At 41.6% G+C, this 19,222-nt stretch overlaps 1 protein-coding gene across 1 annotated transcript in view; it reads left to right on the top strand.

Annotated features, from left to right (window-relative positions):
* The window catches only part of aff2 (AF4/FMR2 family, member 2), a gene marked incomplete at both ends in the record, with an annotated part of 160,721 nt that extends 149,112 nt beyond the window's left edge, over positions 1-11,609 (top strand). Inside the window, 9 exons of the mRNA XM_080501965.1 lie at positions 803-1,079; positions 1,164-1,297; positions 2,691-2,754; positions 3,158-3,294; positions 6,026-6,097; positions 7,188-7,281; positions 8,084-8,136; positions 10,353-10,573; positions 11,488-11,609. Coding sequence (XP_080358091.1) covers positions 803-1,079; positions 1,164-1,297; positions 2,691-2,754; positions 3,158-3,294; positions 6,026-6,097; positions 7,188-7,281; positions 8,084-8,136; positions 10,353-10,573; positions 11,488-11,609 — 1,174 coding nt within the window. The remainder of the gene's footprint in view (positions 1-802; positions 1,080-1,163; positions 1,298-2,690; positions 2,755-3,157; positions 3,295-6,025; positions 6,098-7,187; positions 7,282-8,083; positions 8,137-10,352; positions 10,574-11,487) is intronic.
* Between the last annotated feature and the right edge of the window lie 7,613 nt (positions 11,610-19,222).

Genomic DNA, 19,222 nt, shown 5'->3' with positions numbered 1-19,222 from the left:
TGCATTCTTCATCCACACGTGTACCACATTTTATAGTTATTGTATTTTCCAGACTGTATATCACACTGCTATTACATTTTTTTTTTAATGGTACTGTTACTGCAGCATTCTGTTGTCACACAGTGACATCTAGTGGTCCCAGATAGTATTTACAGGCATATTTGATAAATAACTTACTTCTTGATATAAGCCGCTTGCATCAAACACTCACACAAAAAAAAGTGCGCTTTTGGTCCGTAAAATGTGATAACCACATTTTATTGTTTTGTTTTTTTGGGGGTGGGGTTCATTTCAAACAGATCTTGGTTGAATGAATCAATAACTAGACCTACTTATATTTAAACAACAATGGTTCAAATTATGTAATGTAGAAATCTGTAACAGAAATACTATCTTGTTGCCTAGCAACAATAACCTTATTATTAAGTTAATTGAAGGATATATTGAATTTCCAGTGCTTTGTGTTGGAGCCTTAATGTACCTTATTTCTGGTGTATATGAGAATATCAGTAGTGACGACCAAATGAAGATTCAATAAAGCTTCATGAACCACTGGAGCCACTAAATGGCGCTGTCTGTTCAACAAAGGTTTGAAAAGACACTTAATTGCCAGTCTTTCAGACTCGATCTGCGAACCAAGAGCGCCATCTGGTGGAGTCACAGGAAATAAATTTTCATTGCAGCTTCATTTGGCCATCACTAAATATCGGCACACCTGAGTACCACACGTCGCCCTCTGGTGTGATTTTTGGGGTACTACAGTGTTAAAGTAGACTCACGTCTTTATTTTGTCTGTGTTCAGTAATTCTGTAAACAGGAAGCAGTCGCGGCGGCGGGACGAGAAGCTCCTGCCCCCCCTCCTCTCCCCGCTCTCCGACGACCCCCCTCGTAAACGCCCCTGTGACAGCACTTCCTCCCTCGGCCAGGAGGGCGGCGCCATGCCTGCCGCCGCCGCCACCGGGTTACTGCCCTGCTCCTCTTCCTCCTCCTCCTCCATCTCCTCCTTCACAGCCTCCGCTTCATCGCACAGACACAGGAGGGGGGAGGGGAAGGCGTCGTCGCATGTCAGAAATGGCAACGTGAGTGCTGCTGATGAGCGACGGCCACGTTGCATTTTTAACGATTCACACAGCGAATTGCGAAACTATTCCTCCCCGCTACAGGACGCGGATTCCCACGGCGAGAAGCACTGCGGCGACATTTACCACGCCAACGGACATTCGGACTCGGAGGCGTGGTCGGAGCCCCTGATTGACCCCACAGAACTTCGCAGACCACGACTGTCATTCAGCGACACGTACGTAGAAATATACCAAATAAAAAATGTCGTCAGTCATAAAACTGTGATCAGAGGCAGAAGACATCCCATTGTTTACTGAACGTCAATATGCATGTGTGAAAGGAAGACCTTCGTCAAAATAAAAGCACCAATTCAACTTCTTTAATTTAGGTAAAAGATGTTTTTTACATAAAAAAGGGCTTGGAAAATTAACTACAGCTAAAAACACCTTGAAAAGGTAAATGGCTGAAAACATAATGGCACTAAAACATCAAAGTGGTAAAATAACCGAAATCATGACTAATGGCTACAATGGAACAACAGTGAAAATGTTTCAAAGGTTCAAAATGTAGTTAAAAATGGCTTAAAGAAGAAGAAAAAAAAGTAAAACAGCTAAAATTTCGTATAATAGATAAAGCTGTTTAAACTACTAAAAAGGGTCAAAAGCCTAAAATAATTAAAATTGTATCCAGGCAAAGCCATTAAAATGTTCTACAAAAGCTAAAAATTTATTCAAATGTCTCGCAGTAACTCACATACTGTTTGTACTTATAGCAAAACTATGAAGTGTATAAGTGATTCATCCATATTTTGAGGTTTGACATGTTTTGCAACTCAAGATTGGATAGTCGCAAATATGTCCTGAGGAAAAGTTTTAAAATAATATTTACAGTTTATTGCATTTCGGTACTGAAACTGATGCGTTGAAACAGATCTAAACTCTGACGGATTGACTTTTCACCAACATGCGATGAATGTTTGAAGAGTGGAGCAAGTTTTCGTCACGTTATGGGTGCTGACAAGGCAAAAAAAAAAAAAAAGCTACGAGAAGACCACGTCGTTAACTCGCCATCTTGAATATTAATGCCTTAAGATAGCATTTTATGCTACAAGCCCTACTTTGTGCCATAGCTTTGACGATTTCATTGCGAATTGCATTTTTCTATTATTTTTTCTACGTTTTACTTGATTGTCCTTCTGAAATGTAGATATTTGATTGAAAGTTTACTCGTCCGTGGCCTGGATTGGACAATTCACTGGAGAAAACAGCCGGAACTCCTTATAAAGCCCACCAGATTTAGCCGGCGTGTCGTAGGTTGGTAGAAATGGCTTGTATGCGCAAACCTGGAAAGATGATGCATCTTCTTTGCTTATTTGTCCCAAAAGGCATCTGCATTATTCATGAAACAACATGTTTTGTTGTTATACTAAGGTTACACCAAGCCTGAGGTGTGTATACCTAAGTAGGCTACTGTGCTTGGCTCACTGCAAGCTACTTGAAGCCACTGATTATGGAAATCACTTCTTTTTCTATTTTTTTTTTTGTTAAAATGGTGCAGGAATAGACTTCATGGTGTTTCCCCCTCCCCCTCCCCTCCCTCCCCCTCCCCCCCCTCTCTGGTGTTTCCAGCGTCCACAGCGCAGACTTCTACATGCAGGAGGCGAAGAGACTGAAGCACAAGGCCGACGCTTTGGTAAGAAGAAAACATGTCACAGACGATCCACAACAACAACAACAAACAACAAAAAAGACACAGAAAGCTAACATGTAGTATTACGTGCACTGTACGTCTCCTCGGAATGACGACCCGTTTGCTATGAAGGAGCGTGCTGTATAATTTGTGTTATTTATTGCACCATTTGTCTCCGAGGGAACGTTGCATTCAAGGACTGATGATGTCTGCAAGTGTAGCGCCGCAACACAAGAATTATCCCGATTCCCCCCCTCTGAACAATGAAAGGAGATTTATTTAACTTGTTATTTATCGTCTGGTTTACGCACCGCTTCCTTCAGCTTTTATCAGGGGAATTTGTGTCTTAGTGGGCGATTTTTTAAATTTATTTATTTAATTTTTTTGTCTTGCGCTTCGGTTTCAGATGGACAAGTTCGGCAAAGCGGTGAACTACGCCGACGGCGCGCTGTCGTTCATAGAGTGCGGGAACGCCATGGAGCGAGATCCACTGGAGGCCAAGTCGCCGTACACCATGTACTCGGAGACCGTGGAGCTCATCAGGTATCGACCCAGAGCGAAAAACCTTACAACAGCATTTAGTCGGTAGCGTGTCACCGTGGGTAAAGATGCATTCTCATTCAGTGCTATCTTAGTTTAATTTTAACACTTATTTTTGCTGTTCTTTGCCCGATTAGCTCCAATATAATGTTCCCTTTTAGAATTATATCTGACTCAGTGTGCAAATCACTGCACAAGATATAGTTTCTGTTTATCTTGACGGCGTTTTTTTTTTGTTTTTTTTGCAGTTGTATTAGTCATGGGAATATTTTCGTGGCGTTAAGTTGCTGAAAGCATCAACACATACACCCGCGTCTTAGTAAATGAGAATATTGTTGTCAATTTTGTAGTTTGGTCGGTTTTTTTTGTGCTCATATCATATAGACTGATAAGTAGTGTTACCCCCCCCCATCGCCTCAACATGACAATAATAACTCGTTTTGCCAAACACTTTGACCTCCATTCTTTGTTGCATTCATATCTGACTCGTGCTTTTATTATCAGATTTCTACTATTACTGGTATTTATTCACCCAGTGATGTAGTTGCGTTCTGTTTTTTTGCACTAATCATCTATTTATTTATTTATTTGTACTACCTGCTGTATGCAACCTTTTAATCCTGGAAAAAACAAAAGCAAGTCACATGAGAACAACGTGCCACTGATGAACACGTCACCGGCATCACTGCTGAGCGTTCTGTGATGGTGGATCTTTAGAATTTCATGACTTAATGCTGAAACGTACCACTTTTGTGTGTCCGACATACAGGAACACACAGGAAGAGCCTCCAGTCTGGAGCTAAAGCTGCTCTCCGTAACGGATCAGATTTGTTCTGTTTGGATTCATGTATTATACGTGCCCGTCCATAATTTTAACCCTTTGATGGTCAGAAGTCAGACTTTCGACGGAACAGGAGACGCTTAGACCATCATTAGTCTGACTGTGACTGTGTGACTGTGTGACTGTGTGATTGTGTGCTACTGCTAAATGAACCACTTTGAACCGCGCGCCAGACTCTGTTTGCCAATAAAAGGTCAAAAGTGGACGTAAATGTTGGACTTCAGACTGTGAATGATAAATAGACTGTACATATATCGTACATTGAGAGCCATCTGAGCAGATTTTAGGAGTTTCAGAGAAACCTGGACTTCATTGTTTTTCCCAAAATGGCACAAAGACAGGATGACATGAGAGATTAAACTGCCCGGGTTGGGATTGAAAGTCTTGACTAACTGAGCTGTCGCCTATCCGCTGGAAAGTTCATTGAGCTCAACAACCCTTTCCTCTGATTGGCTGCAGGTTTCACAAATGTATGAGTGTTTTGGGGTTTTGAGTGATCCGTTTCTCTCCTGTTCATGAGCCGTTTGCTTCGTAAAACTGTGAAAAATAAACAGCAATGGCTTCTGGGAGCTGAAAGATATGGCAGGACAGCGTCTTTTAACTGTCGTCATCTTTTCCTGCTCTCGTGAGTCCGACTGGAGAAGCTCTGGGAGCCGCTGGACTCTGTGTGTCGGTGCAGAGCAGAGGACAAGAGTTTCCCCTTCAGGAATCATTAAAGTGTGAAGGTGGAACTTGTCTTCCTTCACTTTGACTCATCAACACCGTGAGGCAGCAGCGATCAGGTCACTCGGGGGCTCACCCTGACTGTATTCTTTATTAAACAGCTAAAGGAGCAACCTAGCCTTCTTTTGGTTTGGATCAAATTACCCTGCTGCTTATTTTACAATCATTCTCATCTGATTCATGTTCAGATCGATGAAGTCTTAACACTTCAAATTGTGTCTGTGTTTGAGGACCAGCCTTTGTTCAAGAGATCAATGTTGAGACGGTAATCAGTCAGAGCTTTTCACTATTCAGAACCTTTATACTGCGGCTGCGACTCACAACTATTTAGGAAACATTCAGGTTTCACGCTAAGATGTCACATTGTAATTGGAATTACTTTCTGTCCAACACAAGAGTTGATCATAATCTGACACTCCCCCGGCGTATCGATCCTCCTGCTGTCCACCATAGGAGGGCGGGGACACAACTCTTCACTCTTCCTCACAACAGAATAAACACAGACGGCCGTTACATTGTCCGATTGAACAATATGCACAATTTTCCACAAATTGAAAATTGTTTAGGTGATTTTTGGTGTCCCAGTAGCATCCGTGGCAGTATATTAGATCACAATCGGTTATAAAATCTTTGGTTTTGCTTGGGATCAGATTGGGATCAGATTAGTATCAGTGTTGGCTTTGGTTCGGTATTGAATCGGTATCAGATCAGCATTCAGGTCCTTATTGGTATTGAGCTGGTATCAGTTTGGGGACTGATGTGCATCAGATTGATATCGGATCAGATTGGTACTTTATCAGTCTTGGATTGGTTTCACACTGGTTTTGGATCTGTATCAATTAGTTTTGCATTGATATTGGATTGGCATTCCGTCAACATTGGATCTGTATTAGTTTGGCATTTGGAAATTCTCAGTATCAGATCGATATCAGGTCGCTATTGAGTCCTTTTTGAATCACTATCGGATCTGAATTTAGACGTGATGTCAGATCAAGCCATTTCATCTTTAGTGGTACTTGGATCAGAAAGAAAATTCTTGTCTCCAAGTCGACACCTGGATTCTTCGAAATCTCAGTTTCTGAGGAGAAAACGAATTTGATGTATTTAGGTTTCGTTCTTGTTGAATCTGTGGAGGCGTGAGCGCGTGTGACGAGCCTCTGTCCTCTGCAGGTACGCCATGAGGCTGAAGAACTTCACCAGCCACTCAGCCACCGTCTCCGAGAAGAAGCTCGCCGTGCTGTGGTAACATTTTATCCTTGTGTGTGTGTGTGTGTGTGTGTGTGTGTGTGTGTGTGTGTGTGTCTGTGTGTGTGTGTGTGTGTGTGTGTGTGTGTGTGTGTGTGTGTGTGTGTGTGTGTGTGTGTGTGTGTGTGTGTGTGTGTGTGTGTGTGTGTGTGTGTGCAGTTTTGCTGTTTCAGCAGATTTCGACATTTGAGAATTTTTTATTTTCGCTATTTCAACAATTTAATTTAATTTACCGTAGCTGTTTTACTTTTTTTTTTTTTTTTTTTTTTTGCAGTTTTAGACATTTTAGGAGGTTTTCTAACAGTTACATCTCCTTTTAGCTATTTTAGATGTTCTACCTGTTTTGGCCACTTTCGTTCCAAAAGCGGTTTTAGACATTTCCCTTGTTTTAACGACTTTAACAGTTATAGCTACTTCAACTATTTGGTTGTTTTCGCTCCTAAACCATGTCAGTTATTCTAACTATTGTAACAGTTTCAACTATTACAGCAGTGTTAGCCATTTGTTTGTTTTTAGCTTTAATAGCATTTTCACCTGGTGAGCGCATTCCCCATTTATTGTTTGGTGACTTGTTAGGAAGTCTTGCATATTTTAGTTCAACCATTGAACCTTTCTGTTTTTTAAGAGTCGGATTGAGATAAGAAATAGGATTAACATCAACAATCAGATAAAAATGTTTGGGTTTTTTTGTCATATAACTTTATCAACAGGAGACCATTGACAGTCGACAAAAGCCAGTGTCCAAACTTTCTATTTTATTGAAATCCTCTTTACTGAATGAGAAGCTTTATTCAATTTGACTGTGGATTTCTTGCCCGCAGAGCTAAAAATGTTTAAAATTCAGACATTTTTATTCATTTTCTTTGTTTACTTTTCCCCTGTGTGCGTGTGTGTGTGTGTGTGTGTGTGTGTGTGTGTGTGTGTGTGTGTGTGTGTGTGTGTGCGTGCGTGCGTGCGTGCGTGCGTGCGTGCGTGCGTGCGTGCGTGCGTGCGTGCGTGCGTGCGTGCGTGCGTGTGTGTTTTAAAGCTTTAAAGGGAATTTGTAGCGAAGGATTCATGCATCCCTCTGATGCTTTTGTTTCCATAGCAACCGCTGTCTGTCTCTGCTGTATCTGAGGATGTTTCATCTGAAGAAAGACCACGCTGTCAAGTACTCACGCTCGCTCATGGAGTACTTCAAGGTAACACACACACACACACACACACACACACACACACACACACACACACACACACACACACACACACACACAAAGCCAATTACAATCCCTCCAATACATTTCATATTCATTCTCATGCCGCCTGTGCATTAATTTTGCACCACATTATTAAATTCCCTTCTTTCTCTTTGATATTAACGTATTAATTAGTGCCATCAATCATCGCTGTGGATTGTCGGGGTTTAATGTGCTTGTTTTGATTAATTATGTTTAGTTTAATTAATTACCCAGGATGTCATTATCACAGTGCTGCATTTGCAGTGATGGGATTGGATTTGTGGTAAGCGACTGTGTGTGTGTGTTTAAGAGTGTTTGCATCATTTTAGCATGTGGAGTAGTTTTTTGGGTTTTATTTCACTTTAGCAATTTAAAAAAATCTGGAATATAGATGCAGAAAATTGAGCTCAGAGACGACAGGTGGCAGAAAACGTGTCAAAAACGGTGGGGGGGGGGAAAGCGCCTCACATTTTGTGTAAAAGTGAGCAGGTGGGTGAAACACTGGGAGGGTTTTTGTTTTTGTTTTTCCAGAGCTGCAAACTCTACAAGACACGAGATGACAATTTAAAGTCCAGTGAGTGGGTTTGGAAAGAAATCCTTCAGGGTTTTAATATCTGATGTATAAAAGCACAGATTCCATCATTTCACGGATTTGATTGGTTGTCATGATGCGCGGTGTGTTTGTTTCAGTCAGTGAGCAAAATTACATTTAAAGATGATGATATTTAATCAAATCGATGTAATGGAAAAATATATTTTGATCTAGAATTCAGCCAAGACTTCTCACCAAGCACCGTCTCCATGGAGGACTAATGGGAAGTAAGTCAATACGCGCGCACACACACACACACACACACACACACACACACACACACACACACACACACACACACACACACACACACACACACACACACACACACGCACACACACACACACACACACAGTCTCCACATCAGGGGTCTCAAACTCCGGTCCTCGAGGGCCGCAGCCCTGCATGTTTTCCATGTCTCCCTGCTTCCACACAGTTGATTGCAAGGAGCAGCTCGTTATCTGGCTTTATGCTGAACGAGGTGAATGAACCATCAGGACATTCAGGGGATGGCAACATGGAAAACATGCAGGGCTGCGGCCCCCAAGGAACTGAGTTGGAGACCAATTTACATGCTCACCTGCTCCACCCCCTTCTCCACTGTCGGCTGATCACAGGCCAACTCTGCACTACACACACACACACACACACACACACACACACACACACACACACACACACACACACACACACACACACACACACACACCACCACCACATCACATCACATGGTTGGTGGAAGGTGGGATCTCAAATGTTGGCCCACACAAGAAGAGTAAAAGACACACACACACACACACACACACACACACACACACACACACACACACACACACACACACACACACACCTGGATAATGGAGGATTTGTAATTCACTGGAGCCGGCCCTGACAGCCACTTGCTCAAACAAACCCCTCAGGAAGCAAATAAGGGGATTGATTAGTTGTAGATGTGAGCGGAGGCGAGGGCTGAGAGGGGGGGAGCCATGATGGATGGAGGAGGAGAAGAGGCGTGGAGGAGCCGCGCATGTGAGGCTAATGAGTTTGGACAGCTCTGACGCTGCACAGTAGCTCCGTGTGTGTGTGTGTGTGTGTGCGTGCGTGCGTGCGTGCGTGCGTGCGTGCGTGCGTGCGTGCGTGCGTGCGTGCGTGCGTGTGTGTGGCACTAAATTCGCCACAAGTTGCAGGTCGACGAGGGTCAAGGCCACATGGCAGACGTTACATCAGAGCCGTGGAGGAGATGAACATCCGCCATGTTGAACATGTAGCACTAGCAATGCTAGCATGCTGAGTCATTGCTAGCTTATCTTTCTGTTAAAGTATCAATCAAAAGCAACACATTTTGTCAGACTTTCTCTCCAAAAAAATTGTCCATCACGTGTGAATAAGCTAAAGTAGTAACGCAGCTTTATTTATATAACCTGTAAAGATCCCAGATGAAATAAACCACAAACAGCTGTTACTATTTAGTAAAGGTTTAAACACTGGCGGAAAGTAAACCAAATAAAAGTTCAACTTAAAGAGATAGAAAACATAAAACTGAGACAATAAGTAGCAAAAATTGCAAGTATTACTTTTCACTGCTTATGATGCAGGATTACTTGAGATAACTAAACTGAAAAGTTAGTAGCTAAAACTAGCTTTAAATGTCTAAACAGATTGCTAGTAAGCTTTTCATAAAAACTGCTTAAATGTGTTAAAAATGTGAATATATATATTATAATTATTCATATTGCTAAAACTGACCAAAGAGGCGAAAACATTTGCTGCAAGAAGTTTAAACAGTTACCATACAATACATTACACTGCTAGAATTGACTACACAGGGTTAAGTAGTAAAAGTAGTAAAGTAGTAAAAGTTTTCAACTTAAAACAGTTTCAAAAAAATGGGGGAAATGTTGGAGAGAGAGAGAGAGAAAAGAGTTACTGAGTGTGGATTAGTGGAGAATAAAGTTTGGAGTTCCTTGCTGAACGACCGCCTCCGACTCCCGTTCATCGGCTCTACAACATCATAATTTTTCCTCGATCATGTGAATTTTGAGATCGTCTGGAGCCAAAACCGTAATCACGAGTAAAATTTGATTAATTGAGCAGCAGAATTAAAGATTAAAAAATAAATAAAAATAGCTAAAACACATAAAACAATGCTCCAATGAGTGAAGAGTGAAAAATAAAGTAATATAATGTCAGCAGGTGTGAATTATATGTCTTTAATGTTCTAAATTCAGCTTCAGCTGCAGCTGTGCTGAACCGAGAGGAAGCTGCAGGCGGCAGATCTCTGTGCTCTGACCTTTAGTTTCCGAGGAGGAAACAGATCATTGACAGCACGGCGGTACTTTTCTGGGGTCTTCCATCACTGGGAAACCCCTCCAGCAGGCCCACCCTCAATGCTCGAGTCCCCCGATGACGTGACGGAGCCTCACCGCCTCCGTGTGTTTCCCAGGGTCAACGGGACTCCGTCCCCCCTCTCGCTCAGCCCGTCTCCCGCCAGCAGCGGAGGAGGAGCGGGGGGAGGATCGGGACCGCCACCGGGGTCTTCAGGCAGCGTCGCCATCCCCCAGAGGATTCACCACATGGCCGCCAGTCACGTCAACATCACCAACAACATCCTCCGCAGCTACGAACACTGGGAGACGGCCGACAGGCTGGCCGCTGACGGACAAGGTAGCGCGCTAGCAGCCATGCTAAATTAGAGCCATCTGTAAGGAATTAATTGTCTCAAAATTCACACACGGAAAAAAAAAAACCAACCCCATGCTCGAATAACGTGAAGTCACAGCATCTTGTGTGTTAGTGATCATGCACTCAGCACAGAGCAAGAATATAAAAAACTACAAAATTATCATTTTCATCTCGTCACACTACTTCCCCATCAGAGGAGATTCAAATAAAAGAAATAAACTTAACAGATTTTTGTTTTTTCATAGAGAATGCATTCCTCGCTCACATATTTTTAAGCATAGCGAGCATGAGGACTGTAGGCGCGGCGCCACAGTCAACCACAGTCATATCACCACACACACACACACGCAGTTGCTTAATTTCTCAATTTTCTGTATAAAATTTTAAATGAAATTGCCCACTGACGTTAATGTTACGCTAAAGTTTATAAGGTTTTTAGCCTAAATCTGGTTTCTGTTAGTTTCTTTGCACGCTCGTCATTGATAAATGTAATATCGTAGATTTGTCATTATCATGAACATGCGCAAGGTTGCATATCATAAAAGACTGACTGAACTGTGATAAATTGTGTTTCTCTGCAAATTTAAGATGAATGATTTTTTTAATATGACAGAAATGAATCACAAATTCTTAAAATGTTCGCAATTAAAGGATTATTTTTGCAAAAATTACAGCCGGTGTGAATTAGAAGCAAGAGAAAAAGCAGTGTTTACCGCTAATCAGATCACAATACTGAATATTATCGCGTACTGTCTTGTGTCTGTCCTCTGCTTTTCACATGAATAGACGACGTTGTGGATCACGTCTTTGGGGTAAAATGTTAGCGTAGAGTGTTTTCTTTGGCAGCCGAAAGCTGAATGTGAACCGACTGTGTTCCCTTGTCTCCCTCCGTGCAGACTTCTTCCAGGAGCTGGACTCGGTGATGGAGCCGCTGAGTCAGCAGAGCAGCATGACGGAACTGGTCCGCTACATCAGGCAGGGACTGCACTGGCTCCGCATCGAGGCTCACCTGCTCTGAAGACTCCGCCGTGGTCAACTACATACAGGAAGAGACTCAAAGAAAAGGGCTGCGGGAGCTAGAAGTGAGATCACAAGCGAGACTTGGGACTCTGTGTGGAGTAAATGAGCCCGACGTCACCTGAAATCAAAAACGTTTCACTTTAGATTGCAAGTTAACAAGAGCAGAATTTGCCTGATGCGGCTGTTTGGCGCAGGAGTGCATCAGATTGATTCCCTGTGGGGTCCATGCATGTTCGGACCCCCCTCTGAGTTCATGAATGGGAACACAACAAAAGAACAAGAAGGTAAGAAGGTTTTTTTTGTTTTTTTTAACGACTACGCAATAAGAAATTGTTAATTTTCTATTTTGAAAAAGGAACTATGATGAGCTGCCTTTACATTATTCAGTAGCGTTTACTCTATTCTGAACAAACACAAGGAAAACTACACTAATTAGAGTCTTCTTGTAACAACAGCATTAGATGCTTGCTTTACCAGCAGTTAAAGCCCAGAATCATTCCTACTCTAGTAACAGAGTAATGAAGGGAACTGAACAAAAGCGTGCACAGAAAGCTGAATATTTTTCAGATTGTAGCTTCCGCAACACTTGTCCAGGAAGAAGCGGGTGACACGGACATGGTACTGGGTGTCGGTTGTCTCACTTCTAGTTCCCACTCAGGCGCCAGACAGTTTCGGGGGGGAAAAAGCCACAAGATTCAGTCTGACTTGGCTCTGATGATGTCAAAGGAAGGAAATCTGCCACTCTGTACAGAAACTAATGAGATCAAATCAACTGCCAGGCATCTCTGAGTCGTCTCCTAACATCGGTCGTGTTGTGTTGTCGGTGTGTATACGTGTACAGCTGATTGTCAAGTCTATTTAAATCATTATCCGACGGGAACAATAATGATGTTTGTGTATCATATTGTACAGATCGTGACTCCAAAAAACAGTGTTTTTTTTTTTTTTTTAAGTGTCCAATTAATGATTTAATGTGAATGAATGAGAGAAAATGTTAATTATAATATATTTGTGTGTGTGTGTGTGTGTGTGTGTGTGCGCGCGCGTGTGTGTGGCTGCATTTGCACATCACCAAACGTCAAGTTTTCACTGTGAAGAGTCAAAACTTTATCGTTTCGGTTCGTGTACAATCAGCATATTAAGCATGAGATTTTTTTTTTTATACGTTTTGGATCATTTGACCATCGCTGAATGTGTATGGAAGACAATGCGGATGTGAAAAGTAATTTTCACGAAGACAAACAAAAAACAAAAAAAACAAACTCAAGTGCCTCTATTTGTGTCCGGTGGGAATTGCTCTATTTATTTAAAAAAAAAAGAAGAAAAAAAACTTAAGAATGAATCTAAATGATTTTCCATACCATATTGGTATAAATATGAGATTGTTTTTCGTAAAATCAAATGTTTCCATAAGCTTTTTACTGGCGTTTATGATGACACCAGGGTTTGGCTTTAAAAAAAAAAAAAACTGTGGAGGAAGAACAAGTGTATTATTTTAAGTGTCCGATTAGCATCAGTTGCAATATTTATTTTTTCTGGATGATTTTGGCAGGTATGACTTTGTCTGAAATGCCTGAAAATCTATAAAATCATCGCATGCAATAATCGATAGCTTCAGACCAAGAACAACACTCTGAAAGAAAAAAGAAGAAGAAGAACTAAAAGCAGTATATTTACGTCGTCTCCTCAAAATACAGAGCTGCTTTAAATGCACAATGCCGACGGGCTCGAGGTACGATGTGTAATGTTCTGGAAACGTGGGGAAATAAGGTCCTTCTGCTTTTTGGGCCTGACACAATGAGGTGGCTGCTTTTCCGTTAATTACAAGACGCATTAAAAATGTTTTATTTCAAATAGCAGTCATGACTAAGTCATAGTCTTAACGCCTTCCCAATCTTGCATTACCATATTCCACCACAAGTTGGTCCATTGAGTTGCACGTTTTCTGTACTCAGTCCAACACGAGAAGTCGAAGCAGCGGGTTCTGCCTCACGTTCAAATTCGTAGTGATGGTTGAAAAACTAGCAGCAAAATCTGAAAACTCAGAGACGGAAGACTGATTGGAGGCTCCAGTGACTCGATAAGTAAACTTTTTTAAAAATCCGGAACTCGCGTGTCACCAGAGTCGTAGCAAACTCACCCTATTCCCAGTTACTGTGTTTTGCTAAGCTGAGCTTATGACAATGACAATTCACACATACAAGCAGCTTTAAACTCCAAGAAAATATAGAAAAGAGGCTTTTCTTTTCCCCAAAATTGTCAAATCAGTCTGGTTTTTTTCATCTGATTGCCTGAAAATGTTCACTAATCAACAAATCCCAGCTCCACTTTATGTTGCTGAACTAAAAACAACAATCTTTTTTTGTCATTTTGTCTTTTTTTTTTTGGTTTTCTTTTCTGTGATCTTTCGAGGTCATGAAGCCAAATTCGGAGCGTCTCAGCAAACTCAACCCAAAGTGTTTCTCTTGGAGCTCGGTCGTCACAGTAGATCCACAAAGTGTTGCTCGGTCCAACTCGATGATGTGTGATGTGTTGTTCAGTTTTCTGGTGAAACCGTGCCGTTACTCTATGTTTACTGTTCCTTTCACTCGGCGCTGCTCCATTTTGCCTCATTGTCCAGTAACAAACTGCAAAATAAGGTCCTCAAACGTGGCACCGGTGGCGCAACAGTTGAGGAATCTGTGCGTGTTTGCAAACAGTTTGCCTTCCCTTCGGCATGGCCTTTTATTCTGCTGCCGTCTTATTAAATATCCCATCCGATCCCGTCGCATTATCACACTCGTCAACTTGTTTGTGAGCGGCAGCAGTGGCAGAGGAGCAAAGTCGTTTACTTTCTGACGACAGATGGTCGCAAGCTGATAATACGCTGATAATCTCTCTGGTAGTGTCTCCAACATTTGTTTGCATTCTCTCTAAATCACAAATACACTTCATACAGTGGCTGTGCTAGCAGTATTTACAAGAACAATAAAGGTTGTTTTTTTCTTTCTTTCTTTTCAAATCCCTGTAATCTACCAAAAAAAAGACGCTTGTTTTTCTCACTATATTTGATTGTTGTCAGATTTAGCCACCAGTGGTAGAAATCCTCGTCTGAAGGCTCAGCTGTCAGTTGAGGTTACCAGAAGGAGATGCTAACATGACTGTAGGGAAAAAAAGAAGTGCTAGCATGTGAACAGATTCTGAATTGTCGGTAAGAAGTAGGCCAATTAATTTGTTGTGGAAAAACCAAAAAGTTGAATGAAAGTGGAGCAGATGACTTCATTCCAAGTGATGAACCAGTCGGTACAACTCTTTCTAAACTGTTTCAACAGCGGAAGGCAAAATGTGAGGCTAGTTAGCTTAGCTTAGCATGCATTAAGAAAGCCGTGGAAAACGGTTCACCGACTCTTACCCAAAGCTTTCACATCACATTAATAGGATGTCATTTTTCTTTCATCGACCAAAGTAAGAAAGGATTTACTGCCTCACCGCTTTATTTCCCGTATTGGTTTTAAACTGGCGTACTGTCCCAAGTTCTTGAGTTACAGCCACAGAAGGTTTCGTGACCTAGAGTTAATTTAAGCCTCGGTCCCAGTGTGCGGTACGTGCTAGAGCGGGGCAGGCCGGGACGCTACGGTACGGTACGGTACAGTAAGGCAAAGCGCACCCAGATCCAACTTTGTTGCGCGGTCTCACAACAGAGAGTATGGTTAATATGTCGGCAGGTAGGTTCCTTAATGGAGGGGTGGTGAAAAATCGTGGCTACAGTTGTTTCGGTACTATCCACAACTTTTGTCCGTGGGGACCCACAAAAACCCGCCCCGCCCTATCCCGGCACAAACAGCGTGGGACCGCGCCTCAAGTTAATGCTGGCATTGGTACCAAATCTTAAGGTTAAAGTGGTTTTGGGATAGAGGGCTGAACTACACGACACAAATATGAAGTATTATGTGCATCTTTGCCAGAGGATGAACTTGTTTACTTAATTGAAAGCTCTGTAAATATCTGAGTTATCGCATTAGCTGGATTAGCAAAGAGCGAAGGTGTCAAACTGTTGGGGCTATTCCAGTGAAATACAGTATAATAAACCAGAAATGCCAACAAATCTCAAAATTTTTGTTAGTTTCAGAAAAATCTGTTCATTTACAGAATTTATTTTAATAAATGTTGGCACAAACTTAGCATCATGATATTGCTTTTATTAGATGCTATGCTAGTAATAAACTGGCTTGATAGGTATTGCGAATCTGTAGCCATGTGGACTCATACTTTAAGAGTGCACCCCCAGTGGACAGATTTGGAACTGAGGTTATTTCTTTTAAATGTTACTGGAAGTTTCTTTCAGTTTTTCACTCAGTTCGCTCGCTACAGCGGAGAAAAAAAAATTGGTTAGATGCTCTTCAGCTTCAAATAATCTTTAAAAATGTCACATATGGCAGTTTCTTCACATCCAAATATATTAGCTAACCAGCTTTAGACAAATTCCTTTTAGAAACCACCAAAAAAAACCACATTTGCTAACTTCATTTTCTTCAGCTTTGTTGGTGTTGCGGAAATAGCGTCCTCTACCTGATCAGTGCCAGAATGCATACAGCAGATTTCCCGCCAAAATTACGACATGCATAGAAAAGAACGTTTCTCCGCCATTGGTTGATTCTTCTATGGGCAAAAACACAGACAGAAACCAAAACCAGTTGTTTATTGAGTGGTGTGAAAAGTGTTGGACTCTTGGATGTGAATGTTTTGGAGCCGAACAGCAACAGTGTGTGTCTGTGGATCTGATGTACGTCACTGACCAACGATGGAAAGAGTTGAAAAGCCGACAACATATCCATCCCACATGGATTGCATTGTACTTTTAAGTGTGTTGCTCAACTTCAGCTGTTTTGTTTGGGATTTTATTTTCTGTTTCTCTCAGTGCTCTCTTTTGGCCTTTTTCTATGGTTCTTTTTTATAATGAAGTTGTTCTATGTGATGATCAGAAGTTGTGATGCAGTTCCATTGTTTTTGAATATTTATTGTCTCTGAAATATGGAATAAAATCTGTTTGAACCAGTGATCCCGGTGCACTGTCGATCTGAGATCTGTTGTTTCTGAAAGGGGGACTGGAAACAGTTCTTGAATTGAATTTGAAGAAAATTCATGGAAAAAGTAACCGTTTGATGAGTCCAGGTTAAAGAAAGTTGTAGATAATTGGAGTTATTCCATCTTCAAGAACTGACCCTGAATATAAGTTATTTCAGACCTTAAATGACTGTCTTGATATTGAATATTGAATATTTATAAAGACTTTACTGATCTATCTCTTCCAAAGCCAGCAGGTCCACCATATTGGGTCAATGTGGACATGTTCACACAAAGAAACGATCAGGATGTGCCAGGTTCACGCTGGGGTCTTTCTGTGCATGTTCTCCCTGAGTATGCATTGGATTTTCACATGCACTTTTACTTTGAAATTGAAATCCAACGTCCATGTGAAAGTTTCAATCCAGACACGTCAGATTAGCTGTTGCATACAGATGTGGTTGTGGGATCAGATCAGGTTTACAGAAGCTTTAAGATCACAGAGCAGCAGATCACAGCCTTTTAAAGATAACGGGAGTAAAACCTTCCTGATTTTACTCTCAACAAGGTTTGTGTGATAAATAAGAGGCAAGGCATTGAGTGGCCTTGATGTACAATAAGAGAGCTGAGCGGGTCTTCTTATTACTGCTAATGAATTCTTATTCCCACATCACAGCAACTATTAGCCTACTTCACCGTGCATGATTAATTCATTGAAAGTAGCCGCGTAATAGAATTTATGACAAGTAGGGCTGTGTGTGTGTGTGTGTGTGTGTGTGTGTGTGTGTGTGTGTGTGTGTGTGTGTGTGTGTGTGTGTGTGTGTGTGTGTGTGTGTGTGTGTGTGTGTGTGTGTGTGTGTGTAAGATGAGGGGAATGAGAGGTGGAAACTAAAGAGTGTGAGAGAAAAGAGAAGAATAAGAGGAAGAACAAGGTGTTGATGCTCAAATTGAAGTGTGTTTTCTGGTCGACATTAATACCAGCTACCGTAATTAAGTATTTCTATAAATGACTGAGAGCCCCTACTACTGTGTGTGTGTCAGCTGACAGCTTAGATTTATAGGTTTAATTGCCATAGGTAACCATGCAGTTCAATATGCTCTCACAGATATGGTTTAACACACACACACACACACACACACACACACACACACACACACACACACACACACACACACACACACACACACACACACACACACACACATAGAGTTGATTTTTTTTTTTCAGTGAAAGGGAAAACTCTCACCATATTTTCTGGAACAGAAGTCTCATCTCAAAGATGTGTCAGGGAGAAGTAAGTAGTGACATTTATTTTTCATGTTTCAAATTTCTTGTAAACGTTTTTTTTAATGACAAATTTCTTTCTCTGTCAGTGAAATATGGTAATAATGGAGGGTTTTTTTCCCCTCTGGTACTGTAGCATCTTTATGTTTTTCAAACAGTGAATTGTAGTTGTTTTGGATGTAGTGTTGGTATATAAGATGTTATTTTCTTTTTTTATAATAAGTTGTATGCCCAGGCAAACAACTACAAACTCATGGAGTAATTATCTCACTCAAACGTGCCATATTATTGCTTTTATTGTTCCATTTTCAGAGCTACGGACTCATTAAGAGGAAGTCTCTCAGACATCTGTCCCCTGTGTAGAGTAGCAGTTTTAATAGATTGCCCCACCGCTCCTTCTTTTGCCCTACGAGTTTTATTTGTGCCCCCTCTGGTTGTGCTAACAAGGCGAGAGCGGCTCGGCTCTAATTGAATGAGTCCTGATTAAAGCCGTTTCCCACTGACAGGCAACACGCCACATCGTGTTGCTCGCCTTACGCTCTGAATCATGCTCATGTTTCACACAACGGGAAAGAACACGGGTTCCAGTCCAGACAGGGACGGGTTCCGGAAAGTACTCAGGCTCTCCTGGGTTGGATTTTTGTGCTTCTCTTGACCTTTTTTTATTTTTAACAAACTGTTTTCATGCACATAAGAAAGTGATCCCAAAGTGTGTTTGTCTATGTTCATTTATCACTGTGTAAACAAACACCGTGGGGGGTCTCCACACTGGCTTCATCGCCAACTACTGTAAATCAGTGTGAATATAAGATGGTGCATTGATTTTATTTATTTTTTGTTATCTTAACTTCTTTGTTTTCTTTCTGGCAAAGCCCTGCCACCTCCTGAACACGGGCCAGCCACACTCTCCTGGGGAGTGGCCTGCCGCTCCAGCATCACAGGTACAGAAAATGGCTGATCGGTCAATTGTTTATTCTGGTTTCAGTTGCAAAAAGAATTGGATTAAACCGACATCACTCGCATGTCACTGGTGCTGCGTTATGGTATATTTCTTCTGATCAAAACCAGGTCTGGAGACGATCGCACGTCGTTTATGTTTTGTGGTTTTTGCTAAAACGCCAACTGTAGCATTGACTGAAAGTATTTTCTCTGAACTCACCAAGGAGGTATGTACAGTAAGTTATTATTTGGCCCTACAAATGTCATTTAGAAAGACAAATCCAACAAATCCTACAACCGGGGAAGGAAAAGACTGTAATAGCAGCAATGTTATCTGTGTATAT

The sequence above is a fragment of the Blennius ocellaris genome, assembly GCF_963422515.1.
Source record: "Blennius ocellaris genome assembly, chromosome: 9".
Classification (NCBI taxonomy): domain Eukaryota; kingdom Metazoa; phylum Chordata; class Actinopteri; order Blenniiformes; family Blenniidae; genus Blennius; species Blennius ocellaris.
The sequence above is the reverse complement of the archived record's forward strand: the minus strand, read 5'-3'. Positions and strand labels throughout refer to the sequence as shown.